We start from the raw sequence: 19,597 nt of genomic DNA on the forward strand, positions 1-19,597 counted from the left end.
ACGCAAGAAAAACAGCCTTTCGTCTCGCATGCAGCAAGCTCCAACAGAAACTCCGTGACATCCAGAACAAGTGGTGGATCGATCTAGCTGAAAAAACTCAATTATGCGCAGATACAGGTGATTACAAAGGTTTCTATGAGGCCTTGAAAACAGCATACGGGCCTACATACCAGGTACAAAGCCCTCTACTCAGCGCTGATGGTCAAACCCTTCTAACAGATAAAACCTCCATTCTGAATCGATGGTCTGAACACTTTCAGACTCTTTTCAGTACCAACTGTGTAGTCCAAGATTCAGCAATTCAGTCCATCACACAACAACCAGTAAAGTATGAATTGGATACTGCCCCCACTTTAGGAGAAACCCTCAAGGCCATACAGCAGGTGAAAATCAGCAAGGCAGCTGGGGTTGATGGAATTCCACCTGAAGTCTGGAAACATGGGGGCCTTGCACTCCACACCAAATTTCACGAGTTTGTGGTGCGCTGTTGGGAGCTCGGTGAACTACCATCAGACCTTCGTGATGCTGTCATCATCACTTTGTATAAGAAGAAAGGTATTAAATCAGATTGCTCAAACTATCGTGGTATTACTCTGCTCTCCATTGCTGGCAAAATCCTGGCAAGAATACTCCTGAACAGACTAATACCCACTATAGCAGAAGGAATTCTACCTGAAAGTCAGTGTGGTTTCAGAGCCAACAGGAGCACCACAGACATGGTATTTGTCCTCAGACAACTGCAAGAGAAGTGTAGGGAACAGAACAAAGGTCTCTATGTAACCTTTGTCGACCTCACCAAGGCTTTTGATACTGTGAGCAGAAAAGGTCTCTGGCAGATTTTGGAACGTTTAGGTTGTCCCCCCAAGTTCCTTAAAATGATCATCTCACTCCATGAGGATCAGCACGGCCAAGTCAGATATGGTAACACACTTTCTGAGCCCTTTTTAATTAAGAATGGTGTGAAACAAGGCTGCGTTCTCGCTCCTACCCTATTCACCGTCTTCTTTAGCATGATGCTCCAAAGGGCCACAGCAGACCTCGATGATCAGGACGGTATCTACATTTGATACCATACTGATGGAAGTCTATTCAATCTAAGGTGACTGAAGGCCCACACCAAGACCTTAAACCATCTTGTCCGGGAGCTGCTTTATGCTGATGACGCCGCCCTTGTTGCCCACACAGAAGCAGCCCTGCAGCGTTTAACATCCTGCTTTGCAGATGCTGCTGAGCTCTTTGGGCTGGAAGTCAGCTTAAAGAAGACAGAGGTCCTCCATCAACCTGTACCTCAGGAAGTCCCCCATCATCCCCACATCACCATTGGCCAATCAGAGCTCAAATCAGTCCAACAGTTTAATTACCTTGGTAGCCTCATCTCCTCAGATGGTAAGATCGACGGAGAGATAGACAATAGGTTAGCTAAGGCATATAGTGCTTTTGGAAAACTCCACAAAAGAGTATGGTGTAATAAACACTTGAAGAAAAGCACCAAGATCGGTGTTTACAAAGCCATAGTGTTGTCTACTCTCCTATACGGCTCCGAATCACGGGTCATCTACCGCCACCACCTGCGTCTCCTAGAATGCTTCCATCAACGCTGCTTCCGTACAATCCTTAACATCCGCTGGTCAGATTATGTGACCAATACATCTGTACTAGAGCAAGCAGCTGTCACAAGTATTGAGGCCATGTTACTGAGAACGCAGCTGCGATGGGCAGGGCACGTCTCAAGGATGAAGGACCACCGCCTTCCTAAGATCCTGCTCTACGGTGAACTTGCCACTGGCTGCCGCATGAGAGGAGCCCTGAAGAAAAGATACAAGGACTCCCTGAAACAACATCTCAGCCTTGGCCATATTGATCACCAGAACTGGTCTACTCTGGCCTCAAATCAGGAGGCCTGGAGACACGCCATCTATAACGCAGCTGTCTCCTTTGAGAACACACGCAGGATCACTCTCGAGGAAAAAAGGCAACGCAGAAAGAACCGTGTCTTGCAGATTACACCATCTAAGGAGTCTTTCTGCTGTGCCTTTTGCAATCAGATATGTCTGTCACGTATTGGCCTCATAAGCCACCAGCGTGCCTGTAGCAAATGTGGATAGTGCCTTCCCAAATCTTCGTTCGCGAAGCCCAGCCATGATGAATTCCTGTAAGCTGCCCATCTTTGTATTCAAAATTATATCATGGCATCAGGCTACAAAGGCCTGTGGTATTTTAAGGTTTTTTTCAAAATATATGAAGACTCAAGATTTCAAGAGAAGGACAGGTGGAAAATCCAACCCCCAGGAAGACTCATCAGTCATTGGTCCCAAGGCAGAGACAGCACTGCCTGAATTGCTCCACACATGGCTGCCACACTGAATGTTTTAAACAGAATCTGGAATGAAGAGTAGAAAAAACTTTCAGATCTGCGCTTAATGGGATCTGAAGAGATGGTAAATTTTATTTCTTTTAAAATTAATACTGACAGTTACTACTCCTGAGTCCCCTCCTGAACCACAGCTCTTCTGTGAACAGCATGTTATATTTTCTTTGGGATTTCATTTAAAAAGAAAATCACCAAAGCCAGTGGATATCTTTCTCTTAACCCAGGTCAGATTTTTGCTGACAACATTAATTGAAGATGATACCCCTGGGATAATTTTCTTACACTGATGGCAGGACTGCACAGTGGAGAAATCTAGAGGGTTTTATATCTATATATCTACACACACATAAAAAATGCACAGAAGACACAGTTGGAAGAAGCCATGAGGAATAATCTGTCTATTCCCATCTCAAGGAATAATAAGCCATTCCTCTAAGATCATTGAGTCCAACTGTAAACTCAACACTGCCAAGGTCACCACTAAACCATGTCCTCAAGTGCCACATCTAATGGTTTTTAAATCCCTACAGGGATAGGGACTCAACCATCACCATCAGAGTTTCTGATGTGAGGGGGTTAACTCAAATTTTGGATTTCAGAAGCTAATATTTTTGCCAATGAAGCCAACATTTAATGGAAACTATGCTTTCAATTAAAGGTTACATGAATTAACAATATTTCATAATTATGGTGATGAATTTAATGCAATCAGCAATAAACAAGAAGCCTTTAAACAATCTTGAAAGCAAGATTTATCATTACAGTATAATGACAGAGGAGCAGTCCTGGACACGTGTATTGTATGAGCCACATCTCCTGGTTGTTAAAAAGTACACTGTTCTTATGGTCTGTTGTAGTTTGCTATCTCCCAGTTGTATTCTCTCCCAGTAATTCATTCTGTCAAACTCACTACTTAATTAATTTATTTACACTGTTGCTAAATTGATGCATAATCTTCCTATTAAATATATGCCAAAAGTTGGAACAAAGGGAAGTGCAGAGTCACATCCCATTTCCCAGGTGACTCTATACCTATATCTTTATTTAAATCACATTTACTTCTCTTTCTATCACTGGCTAAACTTGTAACATGGACTTTTGGCCATAAAGCTGCTCCAAAATATATAAAACTTCAGAGGTCTGCTTTTTGTTCTGATTAAAGTTGGCTAAATCAGACTAGGTATGTCACAGGCAGGAACACTTAGCAAAGTATCATTTGCTAAGACAACTCACTTTCCCAAGACAACACAAACATTCCAGTTTTGGAACACTTTTCCCCTGAGCCCTGAAGAGGTGCTCCACTTGGAAGTTCCACAAAGTCATGTGCTTTATTCTAATCTTTCAAAACTCACAATTCTGGTATGACAAGTAGCATTTTGTCTGATGCAGAAGTGCTGATGAAGGGACAGTGTCAAGGGTAGAAAGCAGGAGCTGAGGAGTTGCGCTACAAGTTGAACACTCTTGGTAGCCAGAGGTGGGCACCTGAAATGTGCCACTGATCCAAAACTCACACTGAAGATTCAGCTGGTTCACAACCAGCACTTTCAAACCTCACTTTTACATACATCAATGACTCACCAACTCCAACCAAAAGAAATCACATAACCCTGTGTTATCATTATCTAGATACACACCAAAACTCAGCATCAGAAGCCTCGTGGCTTCAGCTTTCCTACATCCAGAACTGAGCACAGTCTTGTGAACACACACACACAAAAAAAATCACTCCAAGCTTTTAAAAGGATACCTGTGCATGGCAGTGACATATTTGCAAGTCTAAAATGTTTCAGGACCTTGATAATGCAAGAGCAGCAGCAACTCTTGCTCTCTCATCACGGCTTACCCATCTTGCCAATCCACACTAACCATAAGGGATTAGCTCCCAAATTAAGAACAAAATTGAACACCCGGGACTATTTATATTTTTTAGCTGCTTCCATGCAGAAATGATCCATGGCACAGGATTCAGACAATTACCTGAGTCATTTTTTCCATGGTTGGCCTTAAGATTCAAGGGGGTCTCAGTCAAAAGGGTGGGATGTTCCTCCAGCAAAACCAGAGTTTGCTGTAGGAAGAATGATGTCAAAATCTAGAAGTGAAAAAATGTTTTAGAAAAGTGTCTTGAAATGGTTTCCTCTGCCCACAGAACTACAAAGAAAGCTCTTCAAATACAGCCTGAGTAATGGATTTTTAATATCTTTTTAGTAATACATTAAATTATATTAAATAATATTATATTTAAAACACAAGTAGTATATATAATACAATAAAAATTGTTACTTATATATTTTATTTTATTAATATTTTTACAGACATTAAAATAGACAGAAAGCATGCAAGTGCAAATCTGCCAAATTCACCTCTATTTTATAACTGAAATCACTGTGCTGCGGTTTTATTCTTTTTTTTACCTCAGCTTTGCCTGACCCAATGAGCTTATTTTTGAGCACAAAACATCAGGATAGTTTTATGGGTAAGTTTGTTTGAAGAATATCTCAGAAACAAGTATTATTATGCTCCAAAATGACCTTAAATGGAAGAAAGATCCTCTTTTGTGAAGCACCTACAAAGTTAACAGCTGTCCAGAGCTGAAATTACTCATTAGGGGGGAAAAAAAAATCAGTCCTAAAAAGAAATTTCAGTTCCATATCAATCGCCTAAAAAAAATGAATAATCAGATGTTTCCAGAAGTGGGGCTTGGGATGCCAGGCCATCTTCCATTTGAAGGTTTAGAGTAGAAATGCAGGGAGAAGTTGAATAAACCAGAAAGTAATTATGTAAAAGTTTAAAAATATATATCAGTCAGATATAATTTCAGACAGGGAACACATAAGGGAAGAGAAGGTGCTTACATAATTTACAAAGTCCTGGTGATTTCAGCAGTGAGGAACAAACCTGGACTCATACAAAGCAGGACCCTGCCTAAATCTTGGGCAGTTTCCAGGTTTTCCCTCAAATCCAGGCACTGCACAGCCCAGTAACCACAATGTTGAGGGATAACGATATTCCCCAAGAACCAAAATAATTCAGTGTTGATTTTAAAGGCCATAAGACTTAAATGTGAGCAGCAAAGACAAATTACTGAGGAAGAACTATCCCAGATTACCCCAACACTTATAGTAAATATTTATGTTGTCACCAGAGCCAGAAAAGCTCCATCCCTCCCACATGTTGTCAGGTCAGTTCCTGGGAACAAATTAACAGGGATGGACAATGCCCTGTATTATTATCCAGCGGAAAACAGAGCAGGCCCAATTTGAATATTGTGAATTGAAGCACGGGAGAAGAGGAATGTGCTCCCCGCTCCGCTCCCACATCCTGCAGCATTCCTGCTCCCATTTTCCCCTCACACTCAGCCTCCTTCTTTGGTGATCCCCCTCTTTCTGCACCCTGTGGATGGTTGGGCACTGCACTATTGTGCCTTTGTCCCATTTTTGGCACGTTACTCAGTAATTCCCTTGTCTCCTCTGCATCAAGATGCTTTTAGGAGTATGATTTCCAAGCATTAGAAATAAATCTGTGGCTTGGATCAAAATCATGCAACTGGTTTAGAAAATTTTGGGGGAAATATATATATATATATATATGCACATACAAAAGATATTCCCTTTGCATCAAAACTTTAGGAATTTTATTTCAGAAATTCTCTCAGCCACAGGAGTCTTTGTGTTTGTTACAGAACTTCAGGGGGACCTGAGATACATAACTGAATCACAGATGCCTGTATATAACCAAAAATACACTTTTTTCCTTATTTGCAATAATCATAACAGTCATCAACTCTGTTTCTTGTCTCTTCCCTACCAGAAGAAGGGAAGTTTGGAGACCCACTTCCACAAGTGATTTAAGTGACAAAGAAAAGCTAAAGCTACAAGGGCCCATATAGTACCTGACCATTATCTGAATTACAGCACGGCCTGAAGCCTCCTTCACATTACACCTTAAAACCAATCTATCCACCCATGAGTTCACACTACAGGAAAGCACATGTCACCTTTTTAACCTTCTCCAATTCCTTTTCCTAATTACATTTTAGATAGTCTGCTCTTGCATCCAGCATTACCCAGAGAAGGAACACACAGCAGTATGTGTTGTGCACAGGACAATTTCCAGATGTGGGAACAAAAATAGTGATCTCCAATTTTTATTTTTTTCTTCAGCAAAATATAATTTCTTGCTGAATGCAGACAGCAGGAAAATTATCAGGGAGCAAAACATAATGGGATGTACGAGGTAGACAGAAAGGTGTCCTTACAGCAAGCAGTGCAAGACTGAAATCCAAATATTGTGCTTCCACCTAGTGGAGTAGGAGGGCAATTTATTTCCAGATACGAACTGAGGAAGTCCCATTGCTCCTGTATCGACTTTGGTTTGTTATCTGGAACACTCTGCACTCACCAGTTTGGGTTCATGAATACGACACAAGAACTGACTTTAGATACAGAGATTATAATTGCACACACCTCATCCTGGAAAGTGTGAGTACAGAACAACCCCAGCCCCTTGTCATCCTTTCTGTGGTATTTTCCATAGGAAAACATTACCAGGAGAATTTCCCTGTGGAATTTTCTCCCCAGGCCATTTCACCTGCTGACAATGGACCAAATAGCAATCCTGTCTCTAAAGAGGAGGTACAATATTTCCACATACACACTAAGACACTTCCCCAAGAGACCAGGACATATGGAATATCTGAGATATTTAACAAAGTGAGAGTGTCCTTTGGACTTCCCATGCCTCTCCAGTTTCTCCTGCACTTCCCAAAGAGGTCACTGCTCTGGCCACACACCAAGGAAGCTGTGCCTCAACAAAATTACATTAAAAATAAACACCCACCTTTCCCATGTCACTCCAGTTACTGATAACTCTGTGCTCAATGGGGTATTTCAGCCTCAGGATCCCTCTTTTACTTGGTGCTTCACCCTCTACATTGCTGTCTTTTTGATCCACTCCAACCATAACATCCTGCAAAGGATTTATTGCAATATTAGTGCAATATATCAGGTACGTCAGAGATAGAATAACATTTTTAAGTTAAAGCTTCATGTGAAATACTGTACCTGTTACAGCCCTCACACAATGTACTCCCAAAACATGTAAGGAACTAAAATGTGAATGTATGGGAAACCACCTACTCTGGAATCATTCCTTCTATAAATCAACCAGGAAGAGCAAGGCAGCTTCATAAATGAAGGAAGCATCACATACTTGGTGCTGCCCACACAGGAGTCCAGCCAAGGTGGGCACCAGCAAACTCATCATTCTCCATCAGAGGTGGGTCCTTTGTCACTGCACAAAGGAATAAAGGGAAGGAATTCTAGGTGGAAAAGGTATAATCTCTCTAGATTTACTTATTTGGTTGCTCTTTCTATCTAAGCAGTTCCATTATTGCCTTGAAACAGTGAGATTTTCCCTTGTTGGAAGTGAAATATATTTCTAAAAATGTACATTTTGGGGGGAAAAAAAGTATTAACTTATTGCCATAGGTTTACTTGTTCTAAAAAAAACAAGGGGGAATTTTTTTTTCTTTCCCCTGCATCGCTGTAAAAGAAAGATGTTGAACGAGGGAGGGGTAGAGTGTTTGCCTAGGGTGATTGACACACACAAAAGAACTAGTTAGCAGACCCACATTCCAGGCTGATAGCTCCAGAAGACTTGAGGGGGGGAGGTGATGAGGTTTTTTTCCTCTCCTCGGGAAACAGCAGGCATTTCACTTTTACCCTGACTCAGGGAGTGGGTGTGTGTGGAAGGACTCTGAGTTCGCTTTGTTTTTGGCCGGGTCATCTGTCTGCTTCTGGCCCCGGTTCGCCTCTGTTCTCCTGCGCCCTGTTCTGCCCCCAGCCCAGACTTGCTCAGATTTCATCGGAGAGGCTTGACCCTTCTGCAAAGGAACCTTTGGGGGAGTCCTGGCCACAGCCAGCCGCTGACAGCGTGAGTTCGCGGGAAGAGCCCTTTTTTTTCCCCTTTCCCCCTTCCTCTTCTTGGTTTTGGGGGGGAAATCTCCATTTTCGGCCTCTCCCCCACCCCGGGGCCTCACGCGGCGACTGCCAGAGCCCAACAGCGCCCCCTGCTGGCCAACCCCGAGCACTGCAGGAGCTGCTCCCCCAGTGATCCAACAGCGCCCCCTGCTGGCCGTGCTGAGAATTGCGCCAAAAGGCAGAAAGTGCTGAACTGTTTCCTTTTTGGAGGGGACTTTTGGGTACAGGATTATTGTTTAGTTGTTTTTGTGTTCTTTTGTTGCTCTGCCAATACACATATAGCCTTTAATAAAGGGCTGTTATTTTTTTTTCTCCATACTTCTTCCATTGGGGCCGCTTAATTTTGGATTTACAGTTGCTTAGAGGGAGGAGCTTGGTCTTCCTCATAACTCATCCTCCTTAGCAAAACTCTTCAGTCTCAATAAACTGAGACACTTATATATAAGACAGATTTTCTTTAAAAAAACCCTCACTTATTAAATAATAGTTTTATTAAGTTTATCATTTTTGCATTAGGAAGTGTATCACAATTGCCCCAAATAATATAACAACATATGAGGTAAAATATTTTTCATGACACAGAACTTCAGGGAAGGGTTTTGACAGTCCAGAAAATTAAAATCTGGCTCAGATATGAACAAAACAAACAAAAATCTGCATCTTCTATTTGCAAAGGAACTTTTAGAAATCTAATTAAGCAGAAAGACCCTTTTCAAGGTCAAGAAAAGCCACAGTTATCCTTTCCAGTCTTATTTGAGTTTATAAAGTGATGTGCTGGAGACCCTCTTTGGAATTTTATTGAGCCATACTGTTGCTTAATGGAACAAAAAGGGAACTTATCACTATTATTCATTTGGTTTCTCATGTTAGCAATGCTCTGCCAATGTTTTTAATTTGCACTGATTCAGCATGTACTAATTAATTGAACAAGTTGGTTTGGTTTTTTTCCCCCAAAACACAACCATCCAAACCAAACAGAACTTTCATTTTGGTACCAACTGACCTGATGTCCCGGATGTTCAGTGATGCATGGAAATAAAGCTCTTGGGGCATCATCTCCTGCAAACCCAGCTTTGCAAAGCCCAGCACCACTGGCACATACAAGGGCAGTGGTTTCATCACCATCACACACAGTGCCTCATAATTTTGGCTGCAAAGCACCAATTTGGAGGGAGGGACACACTCCTCAGATGGGATGGAACAGGACAGAAGGAACACCCCATCATTTAGAGAGCAAACTCCTGTAGGAGGAGTAATGTTGGGAAAAAATAAACCTAAACAGCAAAGTCAGTGCTAAAGCTCTGATGTAACAAAGCATGTGAAGTATCCACACAAATTTCCACTTGAATGGGTTTTACCAAAGCAAACTAATCAGTCCTTTGTTTTCAAAGGGGAAATCTGCTGCACCCCCAAGGATCCTGTGATATTCTGTTAATTGGCCTCATGACCATGGACAAGTTCTGCAAGAGGACACACAGTCAGCTCCACTTGGGCTTCATCATAAACACCATCTCTTTCAAGGCTGAATTATCTTCTAGAAAGTTCATTTGTGCTGGTATGCACATACCAGCTCTAATGTTAGTAGTTCATGGTACATAAGAATCACCAAATCTTCATTGCTTCAAAGATCTCAGTTGTTCCTTCATGGCTTGTTGAAATTTGCCTTTTTCTCAGAGGGTCACCATCAATCTCAAATGAACAACTGAAAATAACCCCAGCAAAAGTTTCAGGGAAGCATTTGCTGCGTGTTTTCAGTGATAGCCACTGTAATGTGGAGTGCTCACTCTAGGCCCTACTTCATGTTTGTAAATGGTAAATACCTAATGGAAGTGGTTATTCTGGGAAGAAGAACAAGAGGCAGCTGGCACAACCACCCAGGAACATCTCAACTTCAGGAGTTGGCCATCACATCAAAGTGCTGATCTCCCTGAAATTCATGGCAAAATTCCCACCAAGAGAGGGCCTGGACTTCACCAAGATGTATTTTGGATGCAGTGGTTATTTTTAGGACTGGACAATTGCTTCTTTAAGCATTTGAGAAGAGGGGAGGACTTTATTTTTCCTTCTTTGGCAACTTCACTCAGTAAGGAAGGGTACGTTCAGAAATGGGAAAGGAATGAAAAACAGCACTCATCCAGCAAAGTTCTTGTCCCTAACAATGCAAAAATGGGATTTTATCACATGCATTTGCAAACAGCTTTAATAAAGGAATGTTTAACCATTAGTTCTGGTAGCTGGTATCTTTGAACATGAATGAATGTTGCTGTGAATTGTTATTTTCTTCTAAAACCCTCAGGAAAAGGCTTGAGAGTGCAATAAACCAACTATTTACCAGCAGTATCCAACATTACAGAACTGCCTGCAGATTCCAATTCCAACAATGTAAACTAGAAGGAAAGTCAGTCCTTAAATACATCAGAAATTACATCACGAGACACTGGAATTTAAGAGTAGAGAATTTTAAAGCAGTTACTAAATTTGCTTGATTTTAATTTTTAGTTTGTTTTTACTTGTCTAATTCCCAACTGCAAAATTAAATACAATTAACAGAGAACTATTGTGGAAAATTGGTTAGAAATGCGAGGACATATGAACATGGCTAGGGCCATGGACGAGCTGCTAAAGTACAAAACGCAGTCCAGCTAGGCCCGTGAGAACTCTGAGATAGCAGGGCCATGAGAAAGCAGCAATGTCCTTGGGCATTCTAAATTGGGCTGAAAAACAGGAGCTTGGCATTAACAAAACAAAGACCCTTAACGAGCCACCTGTGTAAACAATGAAAGGCAATTGAGATGATATCACCACCTAACTGTGTACCAATAAGGAGCCTAATCTTGTAATATTCATGAGCCCATTATAGAGTGTATATTAAGCTACTGTCAATTTTCAATAAACGAAGTCCCTGGATTCTTACATTAAGGTGTCCGGAGTTTCCCGTCGCGACAAATTTTTGGCGCCCGAGTACAGGGACCAAGGGGGGTCCCTAGGGAATCAAGTCGGATTTCCTGGGTTAGGAGTCAAGTCGGACTCCCGAGAGCCAAGTCGGGTTCTCGCAGCCACGGTCGGACGTAGTGTTTCGGTCGGTCTTGCTGTGCAGCACAAGTAGGCGAAAGGGTTGGACGAAAAGAGCTCAAACCTGCCGCTGCCGAACGCCTCTCTTTCGAGGATTTTGGACGGCGAAGGAGTTTAGTTCCGCGTCCCACGTAGCGAAAAGAGCTCAAACCTGCCGCTGCCGAACGCCTCCCTTTTGAGGATTTTGGACGGCGAAAGAGTTTAGTTCCGCGCTTCCGGCAACTATTTAGTTGGACCCAGCGCCCGGGACGATTCCTGAAGAAGGACGCCCGCCGACAAAGCCGCAAGGAGTCTCGTGGAAAGGGCTGCACGAAGCGTGGTAACACGTTTTTTAAGTAATGGAGAGACAGGCGGCCTTATCATTGCTCCAATGCTTTTTAGAAAAGCGAGGAGTTAAAGGGTTAGATTTAAAAAGGGATTTACCGGAATTGCTTAAGGTGGGGTTTGCGAAAGGGTGTTTTGTGGACCCCAATACGGTTTTTGATGAGCGTGAATGGAAACGGTACGGGGATAAGTTGTGGGAGGATTTATTGAATGATGATAAAGTGGCTAAAAAGTTAGGCAAGCAGTGGCAAGCTGTTTCTAATGCTTTGCAACAACATAAAGCCGAGCAGCAGGCTGCTCGAGCCGCTGCGCAGCGTCTGGGAGACATCAGCAGTCCTTTCGGAGCTGAGTCTTCATGCCCGCTGCCTCCCTCGACTAATGTTGTACATATCCCGCCTGAATCCTCAAGGCAAGCTTCTATTACTCCCACTGCCCCTTCCCTAGAGTTCCCTAGCCCGTCCCCTGAGTCCCAGCAGATCTCGTCTACCGAGGCTGCGTCACCCCCCTCACCCGATACATCGAACACTGTCGCGGCAGAGCGGCGAAAGCTCTGGCAGGGCATTGCCGCAGACGCTTTGCAAGCGGGAGATAAAGAAGCGGCAGAAACTTTAACTAATGCCTTTCCGGTAGTTTATGCTCCGGCACAAGGGGGTGGAATGGTAGCGAATATCACTGCCCTTGATTGGAAGCTGCTGTCGCAATTGCGTGCCACCGTTAATGAGAGTGGAATCCAGGGTGAGCCTACCCGACAAATGTTAAATTATATCTGGGGTAGCAACTTACTTTTACCGGCAGATATTAAAGGCATTATAAAGTTGGTTCTTTCACAACACCAGCAAATGCTACATAGTGCGCACTGGCAAGCGTTTTGCCAGGAGGCCGTAGCGGTCCAGAGACCGGCAGCTGACCCTTTGCACGGAGTTACGTTAGATGAATTAATGGGCCTCGGACAGTACACCAGAATAGAAGCGCAGGCATTAATAGGGCCAGATAAGATCAGGGAGTCTATGCGCCTAGCCCGTCTCGCTCTAGATCAAATCAAAGCTCCAGGAGGAGTTCCGTCGTATATGGGGATCAAGCAGGGAAGAGATGAGCCTTTTGGATCTTTTGTAGACAGGGTTGCTAGTGCCATTCAATCAGCAGGGGTTCCTGAATATATGCACGGAGCTTTGTTAAAGCAGTGTGCGCTGCAGAACTGTAATTCTACAACTCGCAGTGTCATTATCACTCTCCCGGGTAATTGGTCAATTGAGGAGCTATTAGAGCGAATGGCGCAAATACCCCAGGGGCCTAATGCTATGTTAGTGAACGCAGTTAAGGAGCTAGGTGATAGCTTAAAGGAGCAGGCGAAGGCTACTAGCTCTCAGGTTTTAGCTGCACTTGCGCCCTTACATGCTCCGACCGGAGCCATGCAGCGAAGCAGACCAACAAAAAGACGCTGTTTTCGGTGCGGAGAGTACGGACACTTGCGAAGAGAGTGCCAGTCCGGTCCGGTGTGGTGTTCTCGCTGCCAGCAAAACACGCATGTTCCTGCTATGTGCTGGCGTGAGTCGGGAAACGGGAAAGTCAGCGCGAAGGGGTCTCGCGCCAAGACACAAGTGACGGCTCCAACCACTCACAGCTTCCCGGCTCAGACCTCACACTGCATCCCGCAACCAGAGGGAGCCTCGGCCTGGACCTGGCAACCGCAATAGACTGCACCCTAATAGACCAGCGTCCTCAGAGAATACCGACAGGAGTACGCGGACCAGTATTAATTGACGGCAAACCAGTGGGAGCGTTGTTAATAGGTCGATCCTCGTCCACGATGGCTGGATTAACTGTTTTAGTGGGACTGATTGATGCCGATTACACTGGAGAAATATCAGTCATGGTTAATACTCTGTTTCCACCCTTGCATATACCAGCCAGATCTCGTATCGCACAACTGATACCGCTCCCTCAGATCGCTTCTAGACCATCGGATAAGCCCGAACGAGGAGATCAGGGCTTCGGATCTACTGGTGCATCAGCTCTGCTAACAATAGATTTGACCAGACGACCACAAAAAGCTGTTCAGCTCCAATGGAATTCTCAAACTGTACATTTGATTGCTCTTTTAGATTCGGGAGCTGACCTCAGCATCGTTGCAGCTCGTGAGTGGCCAACATCGTGGCCCTTGGTGAATTCAGGAGCATCAGTTGCAGGAGTGGGTGGTCTGACTCTGGCAAAAAGGTCCCCTCCGATATCTATCACGCTGGATACAATGACTGTGAACTGTGCAGTGTCTGTTCTTCCCCTACCTGATGGAGTACAAGCTTTAATAGGGAGAGACATTCTCGCTCAGATGGGGATGGTTCTGACCAACGAACCGGGATCCCCTTTAGCATGACGGCCATTGTCTGGACTTTCCCGATCCCGCTCCAGTGGAAGTCAGAAACACCAGTGTGGGTAGAGCAATGGCCCTTAAAAAGGGAAAGTCTTTTACAGGCACATGCATTAGTGTCAGAGCAGTTGCAACAAGGACACTTGCGTTTGTCAACTAGCCCGTGGAATACCCCTATTTTTGTGATCAGGAAGAAATCTGGGAAGTACAGGTTGTTACATGATTTACGTGCAGTAAATGCCCAGATGCATGCGATGGGGGCATTACAACCAGGACTGCCAAATCCAGCTATGATCCCACAAAATTGGTTCCTGCTGATAATCGATCTTAAGGACTGCTTCTTCACTATTGCATTACATGAGCAGGACTGTAAGCGTTTTGCATTCACTGTTCCTGCTGTAAACAAAGAAGGACCAGCGCAACGCTATGAGTGGACAGTGTTGCCTCAGGGAATGAAGAATTCTCCCACGCTCTGTCAGCTCTACGTGGATGCTGCACTACAGCCAATCAGAAAATCATGGCCCTCGACAGTTATTTACCATTACATGGATGATTTGTTGTTTGCCCAGCCGACTAAGTTTACAAAGGATCAAAAACAGCAACTGGTTAGTCAGTTGCAGCAGCAAGGCTTAGTCATAGCCACTGAAAAAATTCAAGAATCCAGTCCCTGGCATTATTTAGGGTGGCAAATCACGGACTCTGTCATTCGACCTCAGAAATTGTCTATCAGTATAGAGATTGCCACCTTGCACGATGCTCAGAGACTCTTAGGAGACTTACAGTGGCTGCGTCCAGTAGTGGGAATACCTAATGAGTGGCTAGAACCCCTCAGACCGCTATTAAAGGGTACAGACCCTTCAACAGCAGTGATTGTCACCCCGGAACAGCGAAACCTCTTACATCAGATTGCGGCCAGTATTGCTGATCATGTCACACATCGACGGATAGAGGGTGTACCTGTCAATCTTACAATCTTGGCAGGAGAGAAGCATTTTATGGGAGCCCTCACACAGCAAAAAATAAAAACGGGGGACAAACAAAAGCGGTTTGCAACATCAGCTAAAGAGCAACAAATTGTATTAGAATGGCTGACAACATCCTTGCAACCACGCAGAACAGTCCAGGAAAAGATTCGGACTTTATCAGAGCTCATCATAAAAGGCAGAAGCCGGATTGTGCAAGCGACCGGGTCAGAACCACATGAGATACAAGTGCCGATAAGACAGGAGGACTTGGACTGGTATTTAGTCCATTCTCCCGAGCTGCAAGGAGCGCTACTTGTGTCAGATGCCATCATCAACATCCGTCCTTTGCAGTCACCGACGCTAGCCTGGATGGCTAACCAGGCGTGGCTGCAAATTCCAAAGCGATCTGCGACACCGCTTCAGAATGCAGTCACCGTATTCACTGACGCTGGAAAAAGATCGCAGCGTGCCGTAGCCACCTGGAGGCACGAAGGGCGATGGCATCAACACTTCCTGGATGCTCAATTAAAGGACTCTTTGCAAACATTAGAGCTCGCAGCTGTTGTGTGGGCATTGTCTCACTGGCTAGGTCAAGCACTTAATGTGATTACAGACTCGATGTATGTTGCAGGAGTGGCTAATCGAATTGAAGATGCTAGCATTAGAGAAGTTAAGAATGCCAGACTCATGCAACTACTACAGCAACTTCACAAAGCTATTGCTTGCCGGTCAGCCAGATATGCTGTGTTGCACATCAGAAGTCATCAATGGAATATAGGACTGGGAGAAGGAAATGCTAGAGCAGATCGTCTAGTGTCAACAGTAACAGAAGCACCTATATCTCCTTTCCTGAGAGCACGTGAGGCTCATGCTGTGTATCACCAAAATGCAAAAGGTCTCAGTCACTCATATGGACTGTCAATCGAAGATGCCAGAGCGATAGTGAAAGCATGCCCTATTTGCAGTCAGCAAAATAAAGGAGTAGGCCTCGGAGTGGGAGTTAATCCCAAAGGACTAAAAGCTAATGAGTTGTGGCAGATGGATGTCACACATGTTCCTGCTTTTGGTCGACTGAAATACATGCATGTGTCAATTGACACCTACAGTCACTTTGTATGGGCTACACTGCAACCAGGAGAGAAAGTCCAAGATGTGAAGCGTCATCTGACAGATTGCTTTGCTGTCATGGGCGTCCCTAAAACGCTGAAAACAGATAATGGGCCTGCTTATGTGAGCAAGATTCTGGGACAATTCTTGCAGCAGTGGGACATAAAGCATGTTACGGGCATAGCTCATTCGCCTACTGGACAAGCTATAGTAGAGCGAATGAATGGAACAATCAAAAGCTACCTTGAGAAATACAGAGACATCAGAGATGCCCGAGAAAGAGTCAGCAAAACTCTTTTTGTCCTTAATCATCTGTGTATTTTCGGGGATGATTCAGTGCCTCCTATCGTCAAACATAATCAGAAAGAGCAGGTGTCAAAAGGACCACCCATGAGGGTTCATTATCGGAATCCTAAAACCGGGATGTGGGAAGGTCCAGCAGAAGTCATCTTTATAGGGCGAGGCTACTTCTGTGTGTCTACTTCTACAGGTACCCTGTGGGTTCCCAGTCATTGGGTCAAGCCAGCGGTTGAGAGTCCTGAAGGGCGGAGAGGAGAGACACCTGCGGTGCCTGCAGCCCCACCTAACCTCGGACCACCACCTCCAGCCTCTTCAACACCTGATTCCCCTGCACCTGCTGATGAGGGAGACACTGGAGCAGCATCTGAATTAGCTGAGTAACTGTACACAGAGGAACTGCAAGACTTACGTGCCCAGACTTGATTTACTGTTTTTATGTATTGAGATAGCAAAAATGTTAAGATCTCTGTTTATTTCATTGTACAGCTGTGTAATAAGTTTTCTTCTTTTCAGAAGTATGATTGCCAATGTTGAGGCTCTTCCCACCATTGACCCTCGGAAAAACATGTGGGTCACCTGGGCAAATCAAACAGGACAATCATCCTTTTGTTTGTCTTTAGCATCTGCCTCAGATCCTTTTCGCACTTGTTTATTTGGTATGCCTTTTAGTTCAGTGTATAAGTTGAACTTAGTGTTTACTGGTTGGGTTTCATCGTCGTGTGAGAGTGAAACAGTTATCTCTAATACATCTGCGTGCATTATAAAAACTCTCAATACCTCTTTACCCCAGAGTCCCCAGGAGTTAGACTTAATGGGATCACTGTCTGTACGTAATACAAGTGATAATGGGACTCAAACTTGTTTTATGCTGGGAACATTTCATTCTAGGTTAAGTGCACAACAAAGCCATGATTTGTCTAGATGGACTAATGTCACTTCACGTACCCCAGGGTTTAACTATAAAAATGTAGGAGACTATTGTGGCACTAACAGTACTAACAACCAAAGCCTTGGAGCGTATGGAGCTGAAGTCAAACCTTCCTCGCCAGGTATTTGGGTTAACAACACTGCCCGTGCCTTACCACCAGGTGTATTTCTTATTTGTGGTGACAGAGCTTGGCATGGCATTCCTGTGCGTGCCTTCGGAGGACCCTGTTATTTAGGGTCACTCACGCTGTTATCCCCATCCTTTTTACAACTTGTTAACCTAACTTCATCACGCAGACAAAAGAGGAGCCTAAGCCAACTTTCCTCAGATTGTGATGACAAGGTAGAGCTATGGGGTAAGACAGCTACTGTCTTTGGATCTATTGTCCCAGGTGTAGGCACAGCACAAGCATTAACATCTGTTCGCAAACTTGCATGTTGGGCTGTCAAACAATCAAATGTCACCACTCGAGTAATAGCAGAACTTGCACAAGACGTTAGTAGTTTACGTCATGCTGTCCTACAAAATCGAGCTGCTATTGATTTTCTGTTGCTGGCACAAGGCCATGGCTGTAAGGACTTTGATGGTATGTGCTGTTTTAATCTTTCAGACCATAGTAACTCCATACATAAACAACTGCAATGGTTAACAGATCACACAAAGAAAGTGACAGTAGCAACTAGTCCTATAGATTCATGGCTTCAATCTGTCTTTGGTTCTATGTCTGAATGGGCTCTAAGTTGTATTAAGGAAGGCCTCCGATGGGTATTGACAGTTATTGTAATCTTGGTAATAGCTCGTGTTGCCTTTTCTTGTGTTACCAGGCGCATAAATGCTACGACAAGGAAAGCATTGTTGGCCCAAAATAAAAACGGGGGAAATATTGTGGAAAATTGGTTAGAAATGCGAGGACATATGAACATGGCTAGGGCCATGGACGAGCTGCTAAAGTACAAAACGCAGTCCAGCTAGGCCCGTGAGAACTCTGAGATAGCAGGGCCATGAGAAAGCAGCAATGTCCTTGGGCATTCTAAATTGGGCTGAAAAACAGGAGCTTGGCATTAACAAAACAAAGACCCTTAACGAGCCACCTGTGTAAACAATGAAAGGCAATTGAGATGATATCACCACCTAACTGTGTACCAATAAGGAGCCTAATCTTGTAATATTCATGAGCCCATTATAGAGTGTATATTAAGCTACTGTCAATTTTCAATAAACGAAGTCCCTGGATTCTTACATTAAGGTGTCCGGAGTTTCCCGTCGCGACAGAGAACCTCCTTTTTGTTTTCTGATGTTCAGAGAGAAAACACTACTGTTCTTCCTCATTTCGTTTCACTAAGGTCTGGATTACCCTACACCGGCAGACCCTCTGGAATGCCTTCAAAGCCTCAGGTCAAAGGCATCCAAGTCCAGGAACCAGTATGTAATCCCTCAAAGATCTCAGACTAAGCAAAGCAAAGCATTTAAATCATGAAATGTAACATGAAAACACTCTCAGGGCAATACTCACCCAGGAAATGGTGATGATTTGTAGAAGCTGCTTCATAAATGACATGGTCTCACTTCCCAACATATTTATATCAGCCTCTGGAATGGAGTTCACAGAATATCTACACATGTCAAGCCACTTGCGGAAACTTTTTTTTCAGTTTGTGCTTGTCAGCAACAGCAAAAAGGCCTGGATGAATTAGGACAGAATTTCCAACACCTCTGGATCCTTTCCCACTCACTAACTTGCTCTGCCTCAGGACAGAGGGTTGTTTTCTCCCCTCAAGACAAAAATCCCTCACACAAGGTAAAACTGGAAGGACTGTAGGTCCACTGTTGCCATTGAAAAGCATTCTGCTTCACTGTAACATAATTAACATAATTAGCTAACAATAGTTCATTATCCTTCTGCTAACACCCATCTTCAGGCTGGAAAGGGATAAGTCAGCATGTACAGTCCTCATGTTATCCCAGTACTTGACAACGAGGGCTGAAAACAGGGACTGAATCAGCCATTCAAAGGAGATGAGTAATTACTGTTATACAAAAAAAAAAAATCATCAATTATATTGGAATAGATTGGATTTATATTAAAAAAATCAGACCTTTACTAGACTAAGAAATATTAAAGACCATCAAAAGAAGAAAGTTTACAGGATTTACCTACAGTGGTTTTTCTTTTCCCCACAAGATTCT

The 19,597-nt window shown here is 43.8% G+C and overlaps 1 protein-coding gene across 1 annotated transcript; it reads right to left on the reverse strand.

The window, feature by feature from the left end:
• Positions 1-2,299: 2,299 nt before the first annotated feature.
• LOC116789079 (actin-like) lies at positions 2,300-19,038 on the reverse strand. The gene is made up of 5 exons (XM_032692416.1): positions 18,924-19,038; positions 7,580-7,660; positions 7,208-7,336; positions 4,349-4,460; positions 2,300-2,380 (listed from the first exon to the last, which is right to left on the reverse strand). Exons 2-5 carry the CDS (start codon positions 7,631-7,633, stop codon positions 2,370-2,372), a joined length of 306 nt encoding a protein of 101 aa, XP_032548307.1. The 5' UTR covers positions 7,634-7,660; positions 18,924-19,038; the 3' UTR covers positions 2,300-2,369.
• Between the last annotated feature and the right edge of the window lie 559 nt (positions 19,039-19,597).

The sequence above is a fragment of the Chiroxiphia lanceolata genome, chromosome 6, assembly GCF_009829145.1.
Source record: "Chiroxiphia lanceolata isolate bChiLan1 chromosome 6, bChiLan1.pri, whole genome shotgun sequence".
NCBI lineage: Eukaryota > Metazoa > Chordata > Aves > Passeriformes > Pipridae > Chiroxiphia > Chiroxiphia lanceolata.